Source organism: Maniola hyperantus, chromosome 6, assembly GCF_902806685.2.
Source record: "Maniola hyperantus chromosome 6, iAphHyp1.2, whole genome shotgun sequence".
Classification (NCBI taxonomy): Eukaryota; Metazoa; Arthropoda; class Insecta; order Lepidoptera; family Nymphalidae; genus Maniola; species Maniola hyperantus.
The window spans coordinates 9,257,668-9,281,890 of record NC_048541.1 but is presented as its reverse complement, the minus strand read 5'-3'; the positions used below and the strand labels follow the sequence as shown (position 1 = coordinate 9,281,890).

General features: G+C 37.6%; 1 protein-coding gene across 2 annotated transcripts; it reads left to right on the top strand.

Annotated features, from left to right (window-relative positions):
* The first annotated feature begins 213 nt into the window (after positions 1-213).
* Positions 214-22,954, top strand: cad (caudal type homeobox). 2 transcript variants are annotated; one of them, XM_034969172.2, is made up of 3 exons: positions 214-668; positions 18,941-19,086; positions 20,755-22,954. In XM_034969172.2, exons 1-3 carry the CDS (start codon positions 332-334, stop codon positions 20,998-21,000), a joined length of 729 nt encoding a protein of 242 aa, XP_034825063.1. In that variant the 5' UTR covers positions 214-331; the 3' UTR covers positions 21,001-22,954. The 2 variants fall into 2 exon arrangements, with proteins under 2 accessions (XP_034825063.1, XP_034825062.1); XM_034969171.2 differs by having other exon boundaries at positions 18,938-19,086.
* The last annotated feature ends 1,269 nt before the right edge of the window (positions 22,955-24,223 follow it).

Here is a 24,223-nt window from a genome sequence, read left to right as displayed (position 1 = left end):
ATTGGTACCTACCTATTTTAGTCGTGTTTAGTCCGACTTCATTACGGCGATGTCCATTATTTTTGTTTTAATTAGGCAAATTAAACGATATCATGGGGCGCGGCGGTCGAGTTGATATCAAGGCGGGTTGGTACACGATGCGCCTCATTGGTGGAGTCGCCTCCGCCTTCCGCCCCTCCCGCCGATCGGCCGCACTGCCCGCCCGACCCGCTCTCATCTCAGTCGAGTCACATCCCGCGTCGTGTATTGTATTGCACGGTACATAGCAAGCCGGAATACGGTAGTGTTGTGACAGCGAGTGTGTGTGCGATGCTCGGACGGTGATCGCAGCATGGTGAATTACGTCAACCCGCTCGCCATGTACCAGGGCAAGGGCGGTCAGTACGGAGCGGGAGGCTGGTACGGGTGGCAGCACCAGAACTTTGAGGAGCAGCAGTGGTGCGCTTGGAACGGTGCGCCGGCGGGAGGAGAATGGCCATCAGATCCTCATCATTTCAAACGGGAGCCAGGGGAAAGAGATGTAGGTGAAATGCCATCCCCCGCCCGTGGAGACCTGGCCAGCCCAGGAGAAGGATCTCCTGGGTCGAGGCCCTCGCAACCACCGGCCCCGCCGCGCTCTCCTTATGAATGGATGAAAAAGCCCAGCTACCAGTCGCAGCCGAATCCAGGTTTTAATTTTTGACTAAGTACCTACTTCCTATTCCATAAAACTAAATTAATTTTTTTTTTTTGGTTAGGTCTAGGACCTAGGTAGGTACCCATGTTAACTAGGTAGGTAGGGGAAGGGACCGACCATTAGAAGAGATACCTACTTAGCAGTTTCGTAGAGCGATGTCTCTGTCGTTGAGACCGACAAAACGTCACATAGGTACTTACCTATAATAACGTCACGAAACCTCTTTCTAAATGTCGATGTAGGTACTTACTTACAATATACCGATTACCGTTTAGAGCCTCGATAGGAGCGGACTGAAAACCGAAAGGTCACCGGTTCAAACCCCACCCGTTGCACTATTGTCGTTCCTACTCCTAGCACAAGCTTTACGCTTAATTAGAGGGGAAAAGGGAATATTACAGCATGATAAACTTGGTAAATATTCTTTCTGAAAAAAAAATATTTCCTGCCGGCTATTGTAGATACCTACCTATTAGGTACTTCCATACGTTCCTTACCTTACCGAAAACACCGAAATTGACATAATCTTACAGTATTAAACACAATGATCAATCTTTATTTAATCCACTAATACCTACTTACGTAGTAGGTATCTAAGTATTTTTCGATTAAGCGCTGTGTGCGGTAGGGCGCCGCCGATATTAATTTCAATTAAAACTAATTTTTAGACGTTATCTACTATAATTCTTAATTTAATTAAACCTGTTTACAGATCGCTATAATGGTGCTTTATCGAAAATATTATAAGTACTTATTAGGTAAAGAATGGATTAAAAAAGATCGATCTTTGTTTTTTAATAAGTACTTAAGTACTGTAGGTAAAGCTTGTGTCGGCTTGGTGTTATAGATAGTTAAATTTAGATCGATTGCAGTATGTAGGTAGGTAGGCATATCAAGGTAGGATTTAATTACAAGGCTGATGTGAGGATTTTGTAATTCAGTAAAGCGCTTTGCCTCCTATGGCCGCTTTGAGCATGACTCCCCTCGGATTATTAAAATAAAGATGAAAATACACGGTGAAATTTTAGTGGTTGTCTTCCCGCGGCAGAACGATTTGCCCTCAGTAGTACTAGGTACCTATCGAAATTTTGAGTTAAACTTAAAAAATAAAAATGTTTTTGTTTGAAATAATTTAAAAAAAAACTACAACTCGAAAGTGTGAGAAACAATAGTAACGCCCTAGAAGTAACGTGAATAGCAGGTAGGTACATCCACTAGAACCGCGCTGCCAATAAAGTGAAAAGTTTAGAGCGAAATAAGCTCTCGCGCGTAGTGATACGGCATAAACTAGCCTGCATGCACGCGGTAGGATCACTATTGGATCGAGGTCTCGTTCGATTTTTGTTTTTCTCGATTGTAAATTTGACATTTTTTACTGTTAATATTTTTATATATTTATAAATCGATTGTAATACCACGACAAAATCATTTCGCTTCGGGAAAACAACCATCAAAATTTCAGCGTGTAGAGGACTTGAAAATTTAATTTAAAAATAAGTAAGGTAAGTAGTTACCTACAGTATCTACTTGGCCACAATACACAAGTAATGTACATCATCCTTTAGAAGGCGATAGCAGATTTGTAGAGCGTTGTCCCTTTCTTTGAGACCGTCAAAACGTCATATAGGTAGGTACCTACTTACCTACAAAGCCGAAATGTCATTCTAAAGGCCGATGCATACCTACATTACTTTCAGTTGCGTACTGCAAGTAAGTATACCTACCTATCTAGTTGTGAGTTTTTATAACGATCCTAGTGCGTACTAAGTATAATCTCTAGTTTTATAGTTACTCTAGCTTATGCCCGCGACTTTGTCCGCGTGGACTACACAAATTTCGAACCCCTATTTAAGTCCCTTAAGAGGTTGAATTTCAAAAATCCTTTCTTAGACGATGTTTACGTCATAATAGCTATCTGCATGCCAAATTTCAGCCCGATCCGTAAAGTAGTGTGTTGATAAATCAGTCAGTCAGTCAGTCAGTCACCTTTTCGTTTTATATATTTAGACTAGTTGACCCGCCCCGGCTCCGTACGGGGAGCCTACCTATTCCATAGACAAAATATGGGTATGAATAATATTGTCTTAAATACAGTATAATAAGTACCTACGTACCTACTATTAAATTCTAATAGTCTGTGCTTATACCTATTAGAATCTATCTACTTACCTAAAAACATTCCTCGCAAAATGCATGCCTACCTATAAGTAGTAGGTAGGTAGGTACCTACTTAATAATATTAAATATCTTTGAGAAATCAACTTTTCACGCTGATATGAACTTAGGTAGGTATACGAAAGGTAGGTGGTAGATTAATGAAAATACATGTAGGTAGCAAGAAATAACATTTTACCTAATATTTTTGTAATGTAGCAACAATATCACGGTTTTTGGATTTTTTCCTTTATTTGTGCTTAAGACATATTTTCTACCTGCCTTTCATGATTCTAGGTCAACGGAATTTAGGGGAGGTGTGCCCAAAGTGGACACCTTAACTTCGAGTTAAAAAAACTTATCAAACGATTGATTTTCCAAAAGAGTTTTATACTGCTGGGAAGAGAGTTTATTAAATTTATGATATGTGAAATTTTAATTCTTGCTAGACATAGACAAGCATGAAAATGTTTTTTCGGCAACTTCTAAAAAAAACCGCTTTGCTTTAGTGACTCTACTGACTGCCTAAAGCGGCAATGTGGTCAGCCCCAAAATTACTTACTGTTTGAAGCGGTGCTACTTATTTTCGGGGAAAAATTAATTAAAAACGTTTTTTAATCTACAGTCCATTTTTAAATTTAAATAAATATCGAAATAAGTCGTACCGCTTCAAATATGGTTTAATTCCGTTTTTTCCCCCCATAATTTTATTTTGGAATTAGTACCTACCACTGTTTATTTAAAGTTAATATGCTTGACGAAATAGAAATACTTACCTAAAAAATAAATAAAAAAACATTAAATACCTATTTGTAACAAAAAAAAATGGTATCAATTTTATACGTCACTAGCTTATGCTCGCGACTTCGTCCGCGTGGACTACAAAATTTCAAAACCCTATTTCACCCCCTTAGGAGTTGAATTTTCAAAAATCCTTTCTTAGCGGATGCCTACGTCATAATAGCTATCTGCATGCCAAATTTCAGCCCGATCCGTCCAGTAGTTTGAGCTGTGCGTTGATAGATCAGTCAGTCAGTCAGTCATTCAGTCAGTCAGTCAGTCAGTCAGTCAGTCACCTTTTCCTTTTATATATATAGATTTATGAAATAGGTAGGTACGTCCTACAAAAGTTCTTCCAGACTACTTTTTTAAGATTCTGTCACAATGTGCCTTCTTAGAGTAGGTAAGTAGGTACTTAGAGTAATGCGTAATATTATTAATTTTACGTTCGATAGATTTATTAGATCATCGTAAATCAGGCGATTCAGCAATTTTATTTAAAAATTCAACTGGTCACAATTTTCTTCATACTTATACCTAGATGAATGTTTGAGAAAATTTTGCACAAATCAAGCCAAATAGATAAGAAACAATACAGTATGATAAACGAATTTAAATATTAAGTGGTATAATCAAAACAGAATGAACTTACCTTGCATTTTTAAAGCAAGTGATACTTATTTAATTACTTAAAAAACGCACATAAATCCTTAGAGAAAAGTTAGAGATGCGTGCCTGCGATTGGACCCCCTGACCTCCGAATAAGAGGCTGACGTCCTAACCACAAGACTATCACAGCTTGGGCTAAAATAATACTGTTTAAATTAAAAATATTTAACCCGCCGCGCCGCCGGAGCCATTGTTCGAGACAATTATCACCGAGCATAACATTACTTAGATGTTATTCTGCACTTACTAGAATGTTCCGTTTTAACGGGAGCCGAGGGAGTGGATGCATGGTGAGAGCAATTAATCCCGGAGCCCCGGAGCCCGGGATAGGGCTGCTCCCGACGACAATCATCGCCAACGGCGCCCCGGGGACTAAAAAGTTAAATCTTTGCCAAGTTTGCCGCACTCCATTGTAATTGTACTCAGCTATTGTCTTTATTTAGTTAACGTTTTTGTACTGTCTACTCAATTACGTAGAATTACTAGGGTAAAGTAGGCATGCCCCACTTTTTGAAAAAGCGTTCTAATTTAAAAAATAATAATTTTATTTGAATGATTCCTGGTAATATAGCTAGTTTAATCTTTCATGTAACGTAACGACTAGTTTTTGTTAACCTAACAACTGCTTGTTTTGCAGAAAGTAAATTTTCGCAGACCCATTTTTTTGGGATAACTATATATATGCCTTTTGATGGGATAGATGCCTCGTCATGAAAATGCCAAGGATGATAGATACCCTATGATGTAAAATAAAACATGTAGTAAATTATTAAAATGTCTTATTTATAATATTTAAACATAATTCTAAAATGGGTCATACAACCATATTAAAACTTTAAAGACCCTTTCCAACAAAAAATAATTCAAAATGTAACTTATAACTTTCCCCACGTTATTTCAGTGATGATCTCCTTGTTGTTTTGGTCCATTTCTATGAGAATTATATTGCAAAATATATAGTTGGTCCAGAAGAACATAAAAATATTTAATAATACGCTGACATATTATATGTAAGAGGCAGGCGGGAGAGATGCCCCTAAAGGGCGCCTAAAGGCATCTATCCCTCGAAAAATCGAGGCGTCTATCCTTTTTGATAGGGATAGGTGCCCTTTATCATTTTTAACTAAATTAAATACAAAACAGAGATTATCTAGGTGGGTAGGTACTTACTTTATGAACCAATGTATTGACAAAAAAAACAGAACGGAATTTATTGGTGCTTATAAAGTTATACAACAATAAATACCTACGTTTGAGTTTATCAAGCATTTTTCGCGTTCGCTGCGATGATCACACGAACAAGCCAAACGCATCTGTTCTGCAAGAAGACCTGCTGGGCCTTAGGTTTGTGGTGCCTGAACTACTTATTTAAACTATTAATTCTTTGTTGCGATTTTGGGAAGTTATGTTTTATGAAAGCGTGGCGTCAATCCTACTGAGGCATCTAAGTATCCGTACTTTACCCTATAGGAACTAATCGGATTATCTAAATATTCTAAATATATAAAAGGAAAAGGTGACTGACTGACTGACTACCTAACTGATCTATCAACGCACAACTCATCTTACTACTGGACGGATCGGGCTGAAATTTGGCATGCATGATAGGTATTATGATGTAGGCATCCGCTAAGAAAGGATTTTTGAAAATTCCACCCCTAAGGGGGTAAAATAGGGGTTTTAATTTTGTGTAGTCCACGCGGACGAAGTCGCGAGCATAAGCTAGTATATTATAAAAGGAAAAGGTGACTGACTGACTGACTGATCTATCAACGCACAGCTCAAACTACTGGACGGATCGGGGTGAAAGGCTTGCAGATAGCTATTATGACGTACCTATAGGCATCCGCTAAGAAAGGATTTTTGAAAATCCGACCCCTAAAAGGGTGAAATAGAGGTTTGAAATTTGTGTAGATCACGCGGACGAAGTCGCGAGCATAAGCTTGTGTAAATATAAAGTACATACATTCTTGACGTCTGATAACCATACATGTTCTATAATAATAATTTTGGAGCCAGTGCAAACCGTCTACTTTTCATATTTTTTTTGACTCCACATTGGCACCGACTTCAAAAAATATTATTATAGAACTATACTAGCTCTTGTATTTTAACTTATACAATAAGTATACATTTTATACCTATTCTGTGATATAAATTATTATTTATTATTTATTTGTTGTTATTGAAATCGATTTTTAATATAATATTTTTTATTTCACGATTTTTAGTGGGGTTACTTTAGAATAGATTCACAGAATAAAGATACTGAGCAATGAATAAAACCTACGTAGATATATAAGATAATATAATTACTTAGCTCTTGTTCGGTGAGAACGTTCACTATCTTCAATTCAAAGTAGAGGTGTCAAATACAGGTTCATGTGTGTATCACAATATTATCACGTGTTACAGACAAATATTTAATAATTATTAACGTTACATTATTTTGTTACAAAAAAAAAAATTGCTTGAACCGTGAGGCGCAAGCAGAAAAATGGGTGCAATCGATTTTCGACCTTATTGACATACGTCAGAAAACAGCATTTTAGCAATCTATGAATAATACTGAGCAAGAATATGACAAAAAACAACTTTCTCATAACCGTCAATAAGGTCGAGATTTGCATGCACTGATTTCACCATGAGGCGCAAGCATATAAATGGGTGCAAGCGATTTCCGACCTTATTGACATAGGGAACAACATTTTAACAATCTATGAATGATACCTACTGAACAAGAATATGACAAAAAACAACTTTCTCATAACCGTCAATAAGGTCGAGAACTAGGGTATAGCTTGTATTTAACTCGATTGATTTAAATTTTAAATTTTACTCTTAATAGGTACCCAATCCATACCTTCGCGACAGATCGAAATGGCAATCGGGGAGGGAATGCCCCGCACACCCGCACGGCCCCTGTGCTAACCCAGTGCGGGCGAGCGAGGGTGACGTGCGGGTGTGCGGGGTGTCACCCCCGCCTCATACCCCGATTGCCATCTCAACCTGTCGCGGAATACAGTACCTAGTACCTACCTATGTATGTAAAAATAAAAACAAGTAGAACGATAAAGCAATGTCAAGTAGATACCTACAATACAATAGGTAGGTAAGTTTACCTAGTTACCTATAAAAAAATCTTTTTAGTAGGTAACTACTATATTTATTATCATACATTTCTACATATTTATTATCATACGAATTATAAAATGATGATGATGATTTCTAAAAAGAACAATACCACTTCACGTACCTAACCTATTACCTATAATACTTAAATGTATGATAATACCTACACTTTGAAAAACATTTTCTCATACGATTTATAAAATGACGCAAGTATTTCCAAAAAGAACAAATCTACTATAATAGGTATTTTAACGCGCGACACAAATCTATCACAACACAAAAATGTACCTAATCTACATTATTTTGCCTAATCTACATTACAATTATTCGCATTAAATATTTATCGACACTCAAGTTCACAAATAAATAAAACTGCATTCAAAATTTATTACGAAACAAACAAAATGATAAAAATACTAGCCGCATACTCGTATCATCACAGTCAACATGTAACAGGCCAATACGAAAATTCGATGTAATAATTATTCACCATCGAATCGCGACGATATTTGTATTCAGCTGTACCTACCTAATATATTTTATTCTAATATCGTCGCTCGGTCGCGCCGCGCGCGGCGTATCAAAGATCGAACGCCTGAGTTATTTTTTAGGAAGGATTTTCTCAAATTTTCACTACTTATTATATATTGTATTCAATTTTGTTTTAATCTAAAAACGAATATCTTGAATACATTTATATATTTAATAAATTTATTAGGTACATTATTTTTTGACACCTCTAATTCAAAGGTCTTTCTCAGACCTTCCATGTATTTATAAATATTACACAACAAATAATTAGTATTTCCATTTAAAAATAAGATAACTATACCAAGTAGAGTACCTATCATATGAAAGGGCTTTATACCTACCTGCACATTCTAATACAGATTTTCATTTTATGATTTATCATGCAAAATGTCGAAAAAATACGACTATATTACCAATTACGGAACCCTCGGTGCGCGAGTCTGACTCGCACTTGGCCGGTTTTTTTTTTTTTGATAAAGTGGAGGTAACCTACCTACTTATGTGTAAGAAGCAATATCATGGTGACCCTTACGGGTTATTAAATGTAACATCCTGATCTAGCTTTTGCGTTATTTTTGCGAAAAAGCTTGTATCTATGTTTGAGTTTGAACAGTCTAACTAATCACGTTTTATCTGGCTCGTCATTAGATAAGTGGTTATACCTGCTCAGTTCCATTATTCAATGCCTCTACAAAACACAATGCGTTGTGTTAAAACAACAATAATAATATGTAAGTAGTTTAGCAGTGTCTTTGTGTGGGTACCATAATCGTGTTCTCTATGCATGTCGATTGCATGTCGCTGTGTACACACCAAACCTTCCTGTCACTATTTATCTTGTTTTGTTTGCACAAACACGGGAACGTTCGTGGAAATAATTCTCTATTTGTCGATATTCATTCACCAATCCCACCAGAGAACTCAGTCAGCGGGGGGCGGGAGTTAGATTACCTACTTATATCGAAATGTTCACTGAAGCGGATATCGCAGTAAAATGTCTCTTCTCCAAATAAGTATTTCAAAGACATAATCGGAGCTTGAATGGAAATTGTAATAGTGTTGAAAGTTTCTTTTTCTTTGCGGTGGTGACGCAACGGGGAGTCTGGCTGTTTGCAAAAAAATCAGAAGTTAACACGACAACAGTAGGAGGCTGGAGCTGATTATTATTTGTTATTGTGTCAGCTCGTAAGTCGTAACTAATCGTTCTTTAAACGTCTGTTTTTCTCGTCGTATTTACGTTTTGCCTCTCTAACTGTCTCTAATTTGTAAACTTGGCCCTCTTTTATTAATTGACTGTCAATGCCTTCCATCTCCACCGATAGTTAGACATTTTGTTTTTCGATTTGCGCAAGACGTTGATAACAGAAGAACTATTACTACCTACATAGATGAAAAACTCTACTTCCAAGAATTTGCTTTAAAATACCTCAATAGTCAATACTTATTGTAATTTTAATATACCTATTTCCTTAATAAGTAAAATATCTAATGTACCTACCTAGCTACTTATTGATTGATACGTCATAAGCTAATAAAATACGCAATCTAAGTAGAAGTTAACGGTCGTTTCGGCGCCGTCGGGTCGGATTAAAGCTCTAAATGGACGTAAAGCAATACATAAAGTTAGCGGCCTGCCGCATTACGACCCGCCCTTCTACTGAGCTTCCCCGTATAGGCCCTTCTCCCTCGGGAAGATTGCGGTATTGCTCGAATGTTACCTACTTACAAATAATATATATATCTACCTACCAGCTACCTACCTATTTGTTTCTTATCAACCTGATCAAATAATACAGCACCTGCAATCACATCTCCACAGATTCTATCAAAGTAGAATCAACTTCACTTCAAAACTTATCATGAAATCGTCTTGAAAGAGTTTATCGTCGTGATAGAATAAATGATAGCCGCTCCCTCGTCCATCAAAAACGCATTAGGTAAAGCGCTTACAAGAAGGTAACAGGGCGATAGGCCGCAATGTTGAATCAACATGTTCACAGGCACCGCTATCGCTGGCTAGTCGCGATTATCGCGCATTAATGTACCTACGCGGGGATTTCGGCAGGCCGACAAAGCGCCGAGCGTAACCGATAACTTGTCTATTAATTGTTTCCCGTACAAATCGCGTCGAACATCATGTTCGACAAGCAATCATACGATACCGATACTGTACACGTGTAATCCTGTCATAGATATCTGTAAAAAGGCTGAAACAAATAAAACGAGTAACGACAGTGCAGCGTGATGGCGACACTGAGGTATGTAACAGGTCGATATGGCAATCGAGGTATGAGGCGGGAATGCCTCGCACACCCGCACGGCACCCGTGCTCACCCGCACCGGGTTAGCACGGGAGCTATGCCATTGCCATCTCAACCAGTCGCGTACAATACTAACGTTGCCGTTGGCGATAGTAGCGCAGCATGAGCGCAGCAATAGAAATAATAACAAACGCCATGTAGCGTCACAGCTTTACGGTTTGAAGATTGGAGGCCCTTTTTCAAATTTACGTTACCTGTACGTTAATTTGTCATTAATATGGACGGAAAAAAGACGGAAAAGTAGGTAGATACTTCGCTTCGCAGTCTGAATACTTGCAGACAGTTTCGCGTTAAATAGGTAGGTACACTTCTATATAATGCCGAATGCCGCGTTAGACACGCTGTCGTCTCGCGGTTTGTTTGTATTAGCCTTTAGGAAGTTCATTATTTACTAATTCGACAGCATAATATTTGAGTGTGTGAACTAAAGCGTCACCAACGAGTGCAATAAAATCTCAAAAATGTGATTTGTTTAGGTATACTTACGTAGGTAGTAGGTACCTACTTATACTACCTACACTTTTTTGTTAAGCAAGTTTTTTGTTATGGTTTTGGCAGTTTATTAACCTAGTCCGCTACACATATCTACTTGCGACCTAATTTATTCTACCTACCAGGTAATATTTTGAAAAGGTACAGTAAGTATTTTACTATTTTTACAAGTCGCATCGGCAATGTTTGCGCAGAAAAACACAACCGAATGTACACCAATGAAATACTTACAGACCTTATTGCTTGACGTTACGAATTTGTAGAGCACTGTCTCTGTCGTTGAGACCGACAAAACGTCATGTAGGTATGAGTGACAGAGACAACGCTCTACAAAGCCGTAATGTCATTCAAAAGGCTAATGTAAGTACATTACTTTCGGCCGCGTACCGTACAAAACATGGCGTGTAGGCAACAACCAATAGCAGACGGACGCTCGCTATGATCGGCTGAAATATTTTCGCGCCATTCTAAAATAAGATTTCTGCGCAGGTACATCGACGTAACTAATAAGTAAAAGTAGTAGTACTGTACTGTGAATTCGATCTGAGACTAAGGTGACTATGGCGGCTAAAATCCACCCCGTTGTGAGCCAGGTTATCTCATGTATTTGTCTATGATAGCAGCTGACTAAAAGTGCTATCCACCCTCGATGCCGCGCCCGCCCGCGCTGTTTGCGTGCAACAAACAACATATTTTTTCTTAAAATCCACCTGATAACAGTCCTTACTTCATATATTTAGTTTGTCATCTATAGCTACGTCCACAGTCCACACTTACAATGCGTTGCGCGTGTCAATAGAAGCAATAGATCAACCAACTCGTTAGATATATCGCCTACACAGTTGCTTCCTACTTAGGGTTATTATTTTAAGGAAACAAATAAAATGACCACCAAAAATTATTTCGACACCCTAAGCTTTCTTATCCACCAGACCTGCAGAAAAGGCTCGAAGGAGTAATGATGTGTATGACGGCGGTGTCGCAAAAGAAAACACAGTTTTTGGTTCCAACAGTGCCTATCATAACTCTATGGGTACCAACGTTTTAGTTCTGGAAATTTCAACTTGCAGAACAAGCCCCGTGGACGGCAGGAGGCCAAAGTTAATAATGAAGGATTGAAGGCTATTGTAGAAGTGAATCCATCGCAAACCACCCACGTCCGAGCTAGCTGCAGGCTGCGGTGTTAATGCACTTGAAGCAAATTGGGAAGGTGAAAAAGCTTGAAAGTGGGGTACCTCATGAATTGAGTGCAGCAAACCGACAAACGCGCGTCGACTGCTGTATTAGGTACATTACTCAACCGGCACAATAATGAAGGGATTTTAAATCGAAACATTAAGTACCTGTGATGAGAAGTGGATCCTGTACGATAATCGGAAACGCTCATCGCAATGGCTGAAGTGAGAACCCTGGCAAACCAGCCAAATCCTGCCCCAATGGAAATGTCGAAAAAAAAATACCTACTTAATCCATAAAAATAAACAAAAAATTGTTTTAGAATGTACAGGTAAAGCCCTTTTATAAGATACCACACTTGGTACCTACCTAAGTACCTATACTAATCTTATACTTTAAAAGTTCAAAATCCTAATAATTTGTTAATGAACACATTTTTTTGTGATGTAACCATAAATTCACGGTTTTCAGATTTTTCCCCTTACATGTGCTATAAGGCCTAGGTACCTACTTGCAAAATTTCATGATTCTAGAATCTAGGTCAAAGGGAAGTACCCTATAGGTTTCTTGACAGACAGACAGACAGACAACAAAGTGATCCTATAAGGGTGCCGCTTTTCCTTTTGAAGTACGGAACCCTAAAATCGACTTTATGTTCCTCTCTTACAAAACGCCAATTTCATATGTAAGGATCTAATATTGTATACCTTCTACCTACGTGGGCGGATTAAAACATTGCGGCCTAGTCAAGAAAACAAAAAGAAAGAAATTCTGAAAAACAACTAAGTAAATCGCCGATCGTTTGTGCTAAAAGCATTGTGTCTGAACATCGTGTCGCAATTGACGAGTCTCTGAAAAACTTATTAAAAGTAAAATATCAGTTTGAAAATAACAATTACCTACTACGAAAGCTTTTATAAACGTCGTGTCCCAAAATACTAAACTTAATGGATCTTTTGTGGTCCGATTAAATAAATGAATTGAATTGAATTGAAAAGCTGATCCACGCGTCTGGTGACCCAAGAGCTGGTGCTTATTTCGCTCAACGGTTGAGTCTTGCCGTTCAGCGAGGTAATAGCGCCAGTGTTTTGGGCACAATGCCCATAAATGACCATTTGGACGGCATATATTTATTGTAAATATAATTTTTTTGTGATAAGTTTATCTGTATGTATCTATATATAGTTTTTTTGTATTGAAATAAATAAATTGTAATCTCGACATGCAAAAAAAAAAACTACGAATATTATAATTGTTATCTGTTGAGATTACAAAAGCACACCGAACGTGTGTGAGGTGAGGGCAGAGGTACAAGGTGCCCGGCCGGCCACTGTTTGCCATGGAAATTAACGACTTCTATCAAACACTGCATCGCGTATAGATAGAGCATATTTTGTTTGCCTTACTAGTTCTCTTTTGTTTGCTTCTCTAACAGGAAATTTATTCAAGTTATAATTTTCTGTCATTCGAGCGCTCTAAAGAGTTTATCTCCTTAGTTACATCTATATGCACAATATTGTTACACTTTTTTTCGAACTAGCGTAGGAAAACTTTAAGGTGTTGACTTTTGACCCTCGATATCGAAGGCCCTGATAGAGGGATAGGTAGGTCTACTTCTAAATCTTGTTACTTACTTAAGATCTTGCTACAAGAAAATATTTTATCAACAAAAAGTTAAGCTCAATGTATCGGTAGTATGTAGCTCAGAGGTATAGGTACCTACCTCCATTTGAGTTTATCAGAGAATCAGGGCCCGTTGAAATGAGGTTTCAAAGAAGTGATGATGTATGATATTAGTCCACGACAGGTCGAGATGCCAATTGGGGTATGAGGCGGGGGGACGCGCCGCACATCCGCACGTCACCTGAGCTCGCCCGTACCGGGCTAGCGCGGGGGCTGTGCGGGTGTGCGGGGCGTTCCCTCCCCGATTGCGATCTCGACCTGTCGCGGACTATACCTATATTTATTTCACGTAGGGCGCAGGCATTCTTATGGCACGTCTGATTAAGTCAAGTACCTACGTTAGTATGTACTATTATATATTCTGTGGTCAAGGCTTGGCTTTCCATTAGGTATCTACAATTTCTACATCTGGCAAAAACTATAGGATATGCTATAGGTAATTTCAACTAAGTACCTTCCTACCTACCTACACAAAATGCTCTTACCTTAATCATGAAATCTAAAGATTTGAGCTGATATCTATAATTAATAAGTAAGTAATAACTGTTTATTTGATGTGATAAAATTTATATTAAGTATGATCATAAAATGACGTTGGCCAAACATTAATAACGTGTTTTTATTACTTGTCTGTGCCTAGCCTACGAGTGCATACGTTGTGTTATCGCAACAGGTCGAGTTGGCAATCGGGATATGAGGTGCGCGGACGCCCGCATACCCGCACGTCACCCGTGCTATCCCGCACCGCATTAGTGCGGGGGCTATGTACCTACCTGTCGCTACTATAAAAATACAGTTCGCGAATCGCGACAAGTCGATATGGTAGTTTTCTAGTGAGGTGACAATATTAGGTACATACCGAGTAATCGATAGGCAGATAGTTACCGATATTTTTTTTTGGTACGCTACAAAATGAGAGAAATGTTATTATTAACCACATAATACTTTTCAAGCTAATTCACTTGTTTGAGAATTAAAGAAGAAGAGCAACTGAAATCATAATATTTTTCAATACACAAAACTACAAGCAGTGACGAAATCGATAAATGCGGTCGATACGGACTCGTGCAACACTAAAGTCTAAACTAAGACAGCGCGAGTGTATAGGACTTCCCTACAGCACCCTACAGGCTACACCGACCGCCATGTCGACTTGTCGCAAACTATAGGTAGGTATAGTTGCCTACTTAATTATTAGTTAATTTTGACCTAAACGTGCCTGAACCTATCATTAGTAGACCTAGGCACACCTGATAGGCTTAAGATTTAATAAATTACCTTTCCTGTCTATGAATATAATAAAATTTGCTATTGAAGTCAGAAAAAAATCGAATTAAATACTGGAGTTCTTTATGTAATGTTTGTATTGCATCTACCTACGTCTTTCTATTTCTAGACTCCATTCTCTCGCATGTGACAAACATAATTTATGAAGTTCCTAATGCCGGGAGATAACGAATATTTACACACTCCGAGTATACAAGCAGACACCTCAGCTCCGTCTTAGTATTATGTCAACAGATCTACGTATCTTAGTAATTTTACTGTTGAGAAATCTACGGTACAGATAAACAGTGTAAATAACAAATTACCATTTTGACAAAATGGTGAAAATATTCTACTTTCCTGCTTGTTTATCAGTTCAAATACGAAGTAATGTCTTAGTAAAGTCAATCCGTTGGATTAAGAAATTGATAAGGTTACAAGGAAATATTGTTCCACCTAGGTACCTACCTATCTAGATTTGTCTAATCTACCAATGACATCATTTTGAAGGATTTTTTGTTTAAAAAACTTAATAACAATAGGTAAGTAGATAGGTACCTACCTAATACTTAACATATTTTTCGGCTTATGTTTAACTTATCACCAGATATTACAAAATAGGTATAACGTCAAATAAAAAAGTACCATATACCTACTTACGTATTACCTACCATCACCAAAAATAGTAAACACAAAATTAAAACACCAATTTACTTAATTACAAGCAAAATATAATATAGTAAGTATCTTGCTATCCTGTGAAATCAAATGACTATCAAAGTAATCATCTTGGACGATTTAACCTATGGACTTGTAACGCGCCTAATATTACGAATAAAAATTTCTGTCACTTTTGGTGCGGGACGAGGAAACACTACATAGACAACTTGACACACTCACTCAACAAAGTTTTGTGTCATTATTCACACACACATATCTAAATCTTCAACACTACTACATTTTACGCACACTAATAAGTTATATACATCAACATACAAAGACATTACGAGTGTAAGACAGTCAAATTGATTTGCGATGCTACCGTATCGATATTTTAAAATATATCGATAGTTTTTCAGAAACAAAAGTAGAAGTAAGAATTTATTACTCGTATTTAATTACTTAAAACCAGTGTTTGGTCAGCGTAGCGTATGCAATTAATAGGTAATTATCCCAAAAACTAATAATGCAACGTTTAATAAGAAAAATATTTATTTAAAAAATATGCACATACTTTTTTACTTATTTTATATCATTTTTAATCTTTTGTATTTTTTTATATAACGAAATTTTCATTTAAAATTTCGATAGTGAAAATGTGCTTATTAATGACTTATATTATTATATAATACAAAATAAACCTGACCGCGCAAAAGCCTACCAAACATAATTAGTAGGTATATCAATCAATAAAATGTTTTTTTCTTTCCAATCAATCATTTATTTATTGCACATTGGGTTTACATGGTAATTCCAATATGGTGTACTCTTTGTCCAAAAAAATTAAATGTAAGTTATTAAATATAACACGTATTGCCCTTACAAATTAGCAATGCAAAAATTTTCTCAATACCTGCCGCTTTTACCCCACAGCAAAATTCCATAAGACAGATATGATACTATGAAAATAAATTAGTAAACACACACGGTGGCCTCTTCTATTTTTAACACGTCATTATTTACCATTAGGTTAATGTAACATTCTTGGCGATTTAATACATAAATTTTATACATTTCGCGCCTATCACTAAAATTGCGTTGCTTTAATTTTTTTTTTAAATGTATTAAGTACGTGAAATCACAGAAATCAACCAGTTTTATTACAAGTATAGGTAGCGAAAAAATTGTGGTAATTAATAATAACTATTCTTTACTTGACTTGAAGACGGTAATTTAGTCGTTAATAATAAAGAAAATGTTTTCATCGATATCGATAATCGAACCGCAATCACTATCGTACTACTACGTAATTTCATGCTGTTCACGCGTATTCAAATTTTAACCTTATTTGTATATATCGAGGGTTGCAATTGTTTAGAAAAAACAAAATATAGTCTCGTGAGGAGTGTGACTCGTTTCTACCGAATTATTACGTACTCAATTACTGAATCGGTAAAGTTCTCGATTGTTATTTTATTATAATAATTTATGTAATTTAATTTATAGAAAGCGTTTATTACACCAAAAATACTTACTTATGAAATGAAATTCCATCTTTTTGTAAATTTGATGTGTTTGATTTGTTCTTGCACTCACTAACGGCACAAACAGGCATTTTTCACCCAGCGTGTAAGACGTCGTCACACATCGAAAACGATTCTGACAATGACAAAATCGATTCCGCAAACAGTGTTTATAAACGCAGTGGATTAAAAATCCATTACTATTGACAGAGGGGAATAATCATGCGAGGCGCGTCCTTAGGTTAAATCGTCCAAGGTAATCATTGTTAAAACACAAATAGTTAAGGATTACCAAACTTTGATCCACAATTTAATTTAAAATGCCAACCTACCATCGCATTATCCTATAAAAGTTAAATTACCCCAGATAAAACAATAGGTACAACATTACAATACAATAAAAATCAAGGTTTGAGATAGCTGGAATTTATTAGATTCGTACCGGGCAGTATGAACACACGAGTAGAGTGGTATGAATATACGTATTAAGTATTAGCCGTATTACCGTAGCCGTACGTATTATTATTATATATATTTAGCCGGGCAAAAGAATTACCTACCTACCTTAAAATCGCTACGTTTTATTAATTTATGGGATGGGGGGGCTATTACTAAGCCTCCTATGTCCATCCGTCGGTTCGTCTGACTGATTTTCATTAGGTATCACAGTAGGTATCCAGAGTATCTAATTGTAAAATCAAATAAAAAGTGTTATTTTTTGTACGATGGTACGGAACTATGGAACCCTTTGTGACTTGACCAGTTTTGTCCTCCAACATAGTGGTCGCAGACTATTTTAAGATTTTTGGTCAGCTATTGTATTTGCAGTGTTTTAATTCCCAATGTAAAATAAAAACCACAAAAACGGTCGAAATGAGTTTGAACCTCTTAGGGACCTGTAAGTATTGTGTATCCCCAGAAGATGGTAAACACGTGTACATAGACAGGGGAGGGCCGTGGCTCGATAAGGTTAATCCGGGCGGCGAGGAAAAGAGGTGCCGCGCACGCGGGCTTACCACGGGATCACTGGGGGACCACACGGCAACAGTCAAGACCACTATTTTTCTTATAATCGCTGAAATGATGTGTTGCTGTCGCTTGGTATACTTTTAACTACTACTGTACTGTACTGTAATACTGTAGCAAAATAATTGAGAAACCGCCACTATTTTGGATAACATCCGTTATAACATTGATTTTACTCGTATAAAAGGTAGCGTAAGCCTATGTTTCCAGATCATAATGAATCGATTGACAGGGTATTCATCAAAATAGGCTTAAGTAGTAGTTTAACGTCTACGTACAGTAGTCAGCAGAAAATATTGGACATCGGCCTGTTTAGAGCCTTCGTAGAGCGTTGAGACCGAAAAAACGTCACATAGGTATGAATGACAGAGACGACGCTCTACGAAACCGCTGTCGCTTTCTAAAGGTCAATCGATGTACCTACAATATTTTCGGCCGCGTACTGTACCTGTACACTTTGAAGTGATTTGTAGTGCATTGTCTCTGTCTTTGAGACCAACAAAATGTCATCTAGGTATGAGTGATAAAGACGACGCTCTACAAAGCAGAAATGTTATTTAAAGGCTGATGTACATTATTTACTTTCTTTCTGCCGCTCTGATATACTTTCTGCCGCGTAGTGTAGGTACTTCTTCGAGAATTTCTTCCTCGTCGTAATGCACGCAGCACGAGCAATTTACTCTACCAAGTAGAAGGTAGACTAGTTATGAAGACAGACTAAATCAAAGAATCTAACGCAACAGAACAATTTTTGTTGTTTTTCAAAAACAATCATGTCCAATACCTAAAAATAGCTATTGTGTTGATTGATACAGAACTTTATACTTATTGAAATTTGTCTATTACTGTAGGGAAAACCCGCACGAAAGACAAGTATAGAGTGGTCTACAGCGACCATCAGCGGTTGGAGTTGGAGAAGGAGTTCCACTACAGTCGCTACATCACCATCCGGCGGAAAGCGGAGCTGGCGGTCAGTTTAGGACTATCAGAACGACAGGTGAGAGATATAATCTTGTCCTTATCACAATTCGCGACAGTTAGGAAACTTCTAACAAAACGTCGAGGCTTCGACAGAGTGAACTAGAGTGAGGGATCTCTCGGTTTGTCCTGAATCGACGTACCTATGTCAAATATTAGGCCATAGCCGCTATGGTGACATAAAATCTTAGAAAAATAGGGCCACATTGGGGCTATATCTGCATCAAATGTACTAACATTTGATGTCTGCTAGTGACGTCAAAGTCTTGACGTCAGAAGTTCCCTAACTGTCGTGAACTGTGGGTTCGACGTCACTGGCAGGCGTCAATAATGTTGGTTTATTTGACCTTGACGCTAGGTACCGTACCTACCTACGTGACCTTTTTTTCTTTGATTTCACGTTACCATATCGTAAAACTGTGCCATAGCCTAATAATTGACATAATACCTATTCTTCGATTCAGGATCAAACCGAGATAAAGGTTCGTACGCACCTGAGCGGCGCGGCGCGGCGCTTCAGTCCGACTGCAGAACGCGTCACCTCAGGCCGCTCGACGGTGCCTACCGCACTACAACTTCAGTACGCGGCACCTCACGTCACTTGCGCGTCACTTTTATACCCGTTCGCGTACGAGCGCGAAGCGCCGTGCCGCGCCGCTGGGTATGTCGCACTAGCGTCACTGCACTGCGCGTCGCTTCGCTGCACTTCAAAATATTCTCTCCAGCCGTGCCGCGCGGCAACGCGCGGTGAAGCGCTGTGCAGCGCCGCTCTAGTGCGATATGCGCGATACAAAATTATAGAAATGATATTTTGACGCTCTGTGCCGCGTTGTGCAGCTCGCTGAAGCGCCGCGCCGCGCCGCTCAGGTGCGTACGAACCTTTAAGTTCTCTCACTCTAATTCACTTTGAACCCATACCTAGAGTTAAAATGGCGCGCGAGGAGTCATTTTTGAGTCCGTAGACTATAATTATTTGGTACTCTTGGGTCTTGGTACTTAAAACTTAGTACCTATGTTTTTAAATAAAACCTGTGACTGCAATCTAACGTGTTAGACCTTGTCACAGAAAATATAGTGAGCCTTTTTGTTGTTTGCCTTGAATGAGAGAAGTTGACTGAAGGTACCTACAACAAAAATAAATGATTTTAACTAAAGTTGTTTGATCAAGAGTCCTACTGATAGGAATTAGGATACTTGCATTAGATATAATATCAAATATAAAACACGTAGAGACCTATTTCTAAAAAATCTTCATCTGGCTTATCTGCTTTTTGGCGTTATTTCCACTGGGAAGCACATCTATTTGCATTTAAAACTCAAAAATAAAATGGCCTCGTGAAAATAGTAAAAACATAGACCAGGATCTAATTTGCTATTTCCATAAGTACCTAGGTCAGTTTCCCGGATTTTAATATGTCGTACTTATAGTCCACGCCGCTTTGAGTCTTTTGAAACTTGCTGCCTGTAATGAGAAAATATAATTAGTACAATTCAAATATAGGTATAACTTTAATTTAAGCCTATAACAATTAAATATTAAAATTACAAATCAAAAATATCCTCCAAACCACCGTAACGAGGCAGGGTGCCCAGAACGCTGGCTGCGTTACCTCGTTGAATGGCCAGACTAATATGCTAACTGCCAGGTAACTTTAATTAGGTTCTAATAAAATGTATTTTGTTATAGGTAAAAATATGGTTTCAAAACCGACGCGCAAAGGAGCGAAAACAGGTAAAGAAACGCGAAGAAGTCGTGATGAAGGAGAAAGGAGACCACGCATCCCTACAACACGCACAGCTGCATCACGCGACGATGTTACACCACCAACAGATGATGAACGGTATGATGCACCATCATCATTATCACCAAGGGGTGCTGCAAGGAGTGCCCGAGCCCTTAGTGCCGGGCGTACCTCCGGTTCCTCTTCTGTGACCGCAACAAGACTTCTGTGCTCATAGTGACACCTATGGATAGTGAACAACCCAGTGATTTTTTGTGGACATTTACCATCGCTGTCGTCCTTTAACTAAAGAGCCGTTATAAGTTCAAAAAATATTTATTTGAGTTTTTGCCAAAAGGTAAAATGGTTTTAAAAATGCTTCATAGAACCAAGGTTATTATTTAGTTTTTTTTAGTTTGGTCCTACGTTACGTAGCACTCTTTTTTAGAAACATTTGTTTTTGAAAATTCCTACGTTTTTGGCGATAACTGAAAAAATATTTTTTGGACATAGGTAGGTAAGTACCTATACCTACTTAACGGCTTTTTAGTTAGAGGACGGCAGATCGAAGGTTATCTTTTGTGCATTTGCATTTAATTTTCCACATGTGTATAACTAACTTGTGATAAATAGTGCAATATCCATACGAGACTTTTTCGTGCGGATAATTCTGGTATGTAATTGTAAGTAGGTTCCTCTTTTACAATGTAGTAGATATATAAGTAATTAACACCTAAAATCTCCCTAGCGGAGTTACACCTTCGTGTCTAGGCTTTTTCATTAATGACCATCAATAAAATTCTAGAATCATTTAATGGGTGGTAATTATATTTTATTATACTTATTTATATCCGGTTAAATTCAGGAATGGTGCCGCATTCGGCTCGCGATTAGATATTCTAAATTGGTTTCCCGTTTAGAATACCATTCAGTTCGCTTATAACCTAAGTAGGTACCTAGGTATTGTTTCTGACTGTTATATATATCTAAAGTATTAAAGATTACCACTCTACGAAGTTAACAGCTTTACGTTGTACTTATCTTAATGGGAAAAGTCTTGACCCAAGGGTTGAAAACGCCCTTCATTGCCTTTTTAGTGGTAATATTTAACTTGGTAGGTGCCTCTTAAGCGGTCTCGTATTTAGGTTCCGGCCTATTTATTATTATTCTACAAAATAGAATAAGACTATTATTTAAAAGGATTTTGTCACTGTAAATATAGATTACTATATTTTTATATTATTATAGTCCATAAGTATTAATAAAATCGATGGTTTTTAAGGTATTTACTTATATTTCTCGACGTTGCCTATGCTGATGAGATTATTTTCCCTATGTAAGTAGGTAGGCTAGGTAATAATATAAATGGTGATGCCTGGTCGTATATGCATCCATTTTTTGAATATGATTTATCCTACTTATTTGCTTAATATGGTTTATTTAAATGATTGGAAAATCAACGTAGTAATTGTAGGTGCATAAAATGATAAAAGAATCTCATTTAACTTAATAAAATCATAAACCGTGTCCATAACTTCATATTATAGCTTTATGGCGCATTTATAGCATCGGTAGCGTGGAGAAATAAGTAAATATTTTTACTACAAATGAGATTATTACTAGATTTAACGGTTTTGTAAATATAATGTAGTGTATAAATTGCATAAAATACTTAGTTATAATTCTATCTCGGTTAGAAAACAATGACTTATTAAACAATTAAGTCATTAAAATATTATTATAAATTCACGTTTTAATATTCCGACTGCTTAGGTTTATAATAAAGTCGACTTTTTCTACGATTCGTTGCAATACTGTAACGATTTAATATTTATCGATTCCTGAAAAGAATTGTTTTGTCGTTTTGTGATGCAATTCGTCTGATTGTATTGTGGTGCTAAATGCTAATTATATTTGCCCCATTCTTTTAATCGTTTTAAAATTGAAGAAAAAAATGCTATATCTACTTACTCAAGGGTTAATGCAACTTTTTGCTTGTTTGAATATTTTATGATACCTACCTACGTATTGTAGGTGCCTATGTTATGTTTATAATATTGAGTAATGTTTGTGAACACCGTGTTATTACTATTAAAGTAGATTTGTATGCAGCACCATCACGAAACACATTTGATAAACTAAATAAATCCATGTTAATCTGATTAATTATATTGTATTTTCATTTCGCAATAATAATAATTTCATTTAAAAAAGTTTTAGTTTATCATCATCAATTGAAAAGTTTTGAGTAGGTAAGTATTAGGTAGGTAAGTAATACTTAGGTACCTACTTACCTAGGTACTTGTATCAGAAACAAGTGGACTCGTCCCGGCTTAGGTCGGATGGAATTTCTAAAAATCCTCTCTCAGTCTTTAGAAAGAAAATCTACATGTTCAAGTATGTACCTACCTATCTAGACTCCAGCGGTTTGAGCTGTACCTATGTATATGTTAATCAGCCAGATTTTCCTATTATATTGGAATAGGTGAAAAGGTTTTTTTAATAAGTATAGGTACTTTATTGCACACAACACAAAAATAACATTTAAAAAAAAAACATGCAAGGATCTTAATCTAGCTTTAGCATGCAAAGGCGGCCTTATCGCTAAAGCGATTTCATCCAGCCGGCCCCAGCCCCCAGGGTAACCTTTGACAAAAGGAATCACGAAAGCACGGGTCGGTGCGGCTACCGAAAGTGGCTCTAGGGTAGTGGCTTATTGTCGGTGCTGTTATTATAGGTAGGTATTGTTTTTACGTATCAGCGAGCACAGATGATAAGTCTTCTTTACACTATCTATCTAATAATAAAATAATATATGTGATAAGTACAATACTAAGTACCTTGGTAGTATAAGGAACCGTATGTATGAAGCACCTCATGGCCCGGCCAAACGAGTAGATAAGAGACGCGGCCGCGACGACCGACGCGACGCGGACCGGACGGCGCGGCGCGGCGGCGCGCCAACCATCGTCCATCCTACACATCTTCGGCAGTGCAGTGAACACCTTCGCCTTTCATAGAGTCACAGAATATATAATAGTGATAGAGTTCCATATTATATTACAACTTCTAGGAGCCCCGTTGGATAAGTACCTAAGACTCCGCTCACATGGCATTAGCACCGCACGTTTTTTTAGGATATTTTTTACCAAATAGGTAGGTTACATACATTTAGTATACTTAGAAAGTAAGAACCATTCTCAATAGTACGCGACAGGTACTTATAGATGGCAATCGGGCTGGGGACGCCCCGCACAGCCCCCGAATCCGGTGCGGGATAGCGCAGGTGACGTGCGGGTGTTTGGGGAGTCTTCCCGCCTCATACCCCAACTGCCATCACGACTATATACTTTGCATGTACATAATGTAGGTACCTACAGCTAAAAATACAATTTTAACTGCGTAGACGATTCTATACCTATTCAATTCAGTGAA

Excerpts from the sequence above, each read along its gene's own strand:
- cad (XM_034969171.2), top strand. The coding sequence starts at position 332 with ATGGTGAATTACGTCAACCCGCTCGCCATGTACCAGGGCAAGGGCGGT. Across the intron at positions 669-18,937 it reads CCAGTCGCAGCCGAATCCAG|TAGGGAAAACCCGCACGAAA; the intron begins GTTTTAATTTTT and ends TGTCTATTACTG. Across the intron at positions 19,087-20,754 it reads TAGGACTATCAGAACGACAG|GTAAAAATATGGTTTCAAAA; the intron begins GTGAGAGATATA and ends ATTTTGTTATAG.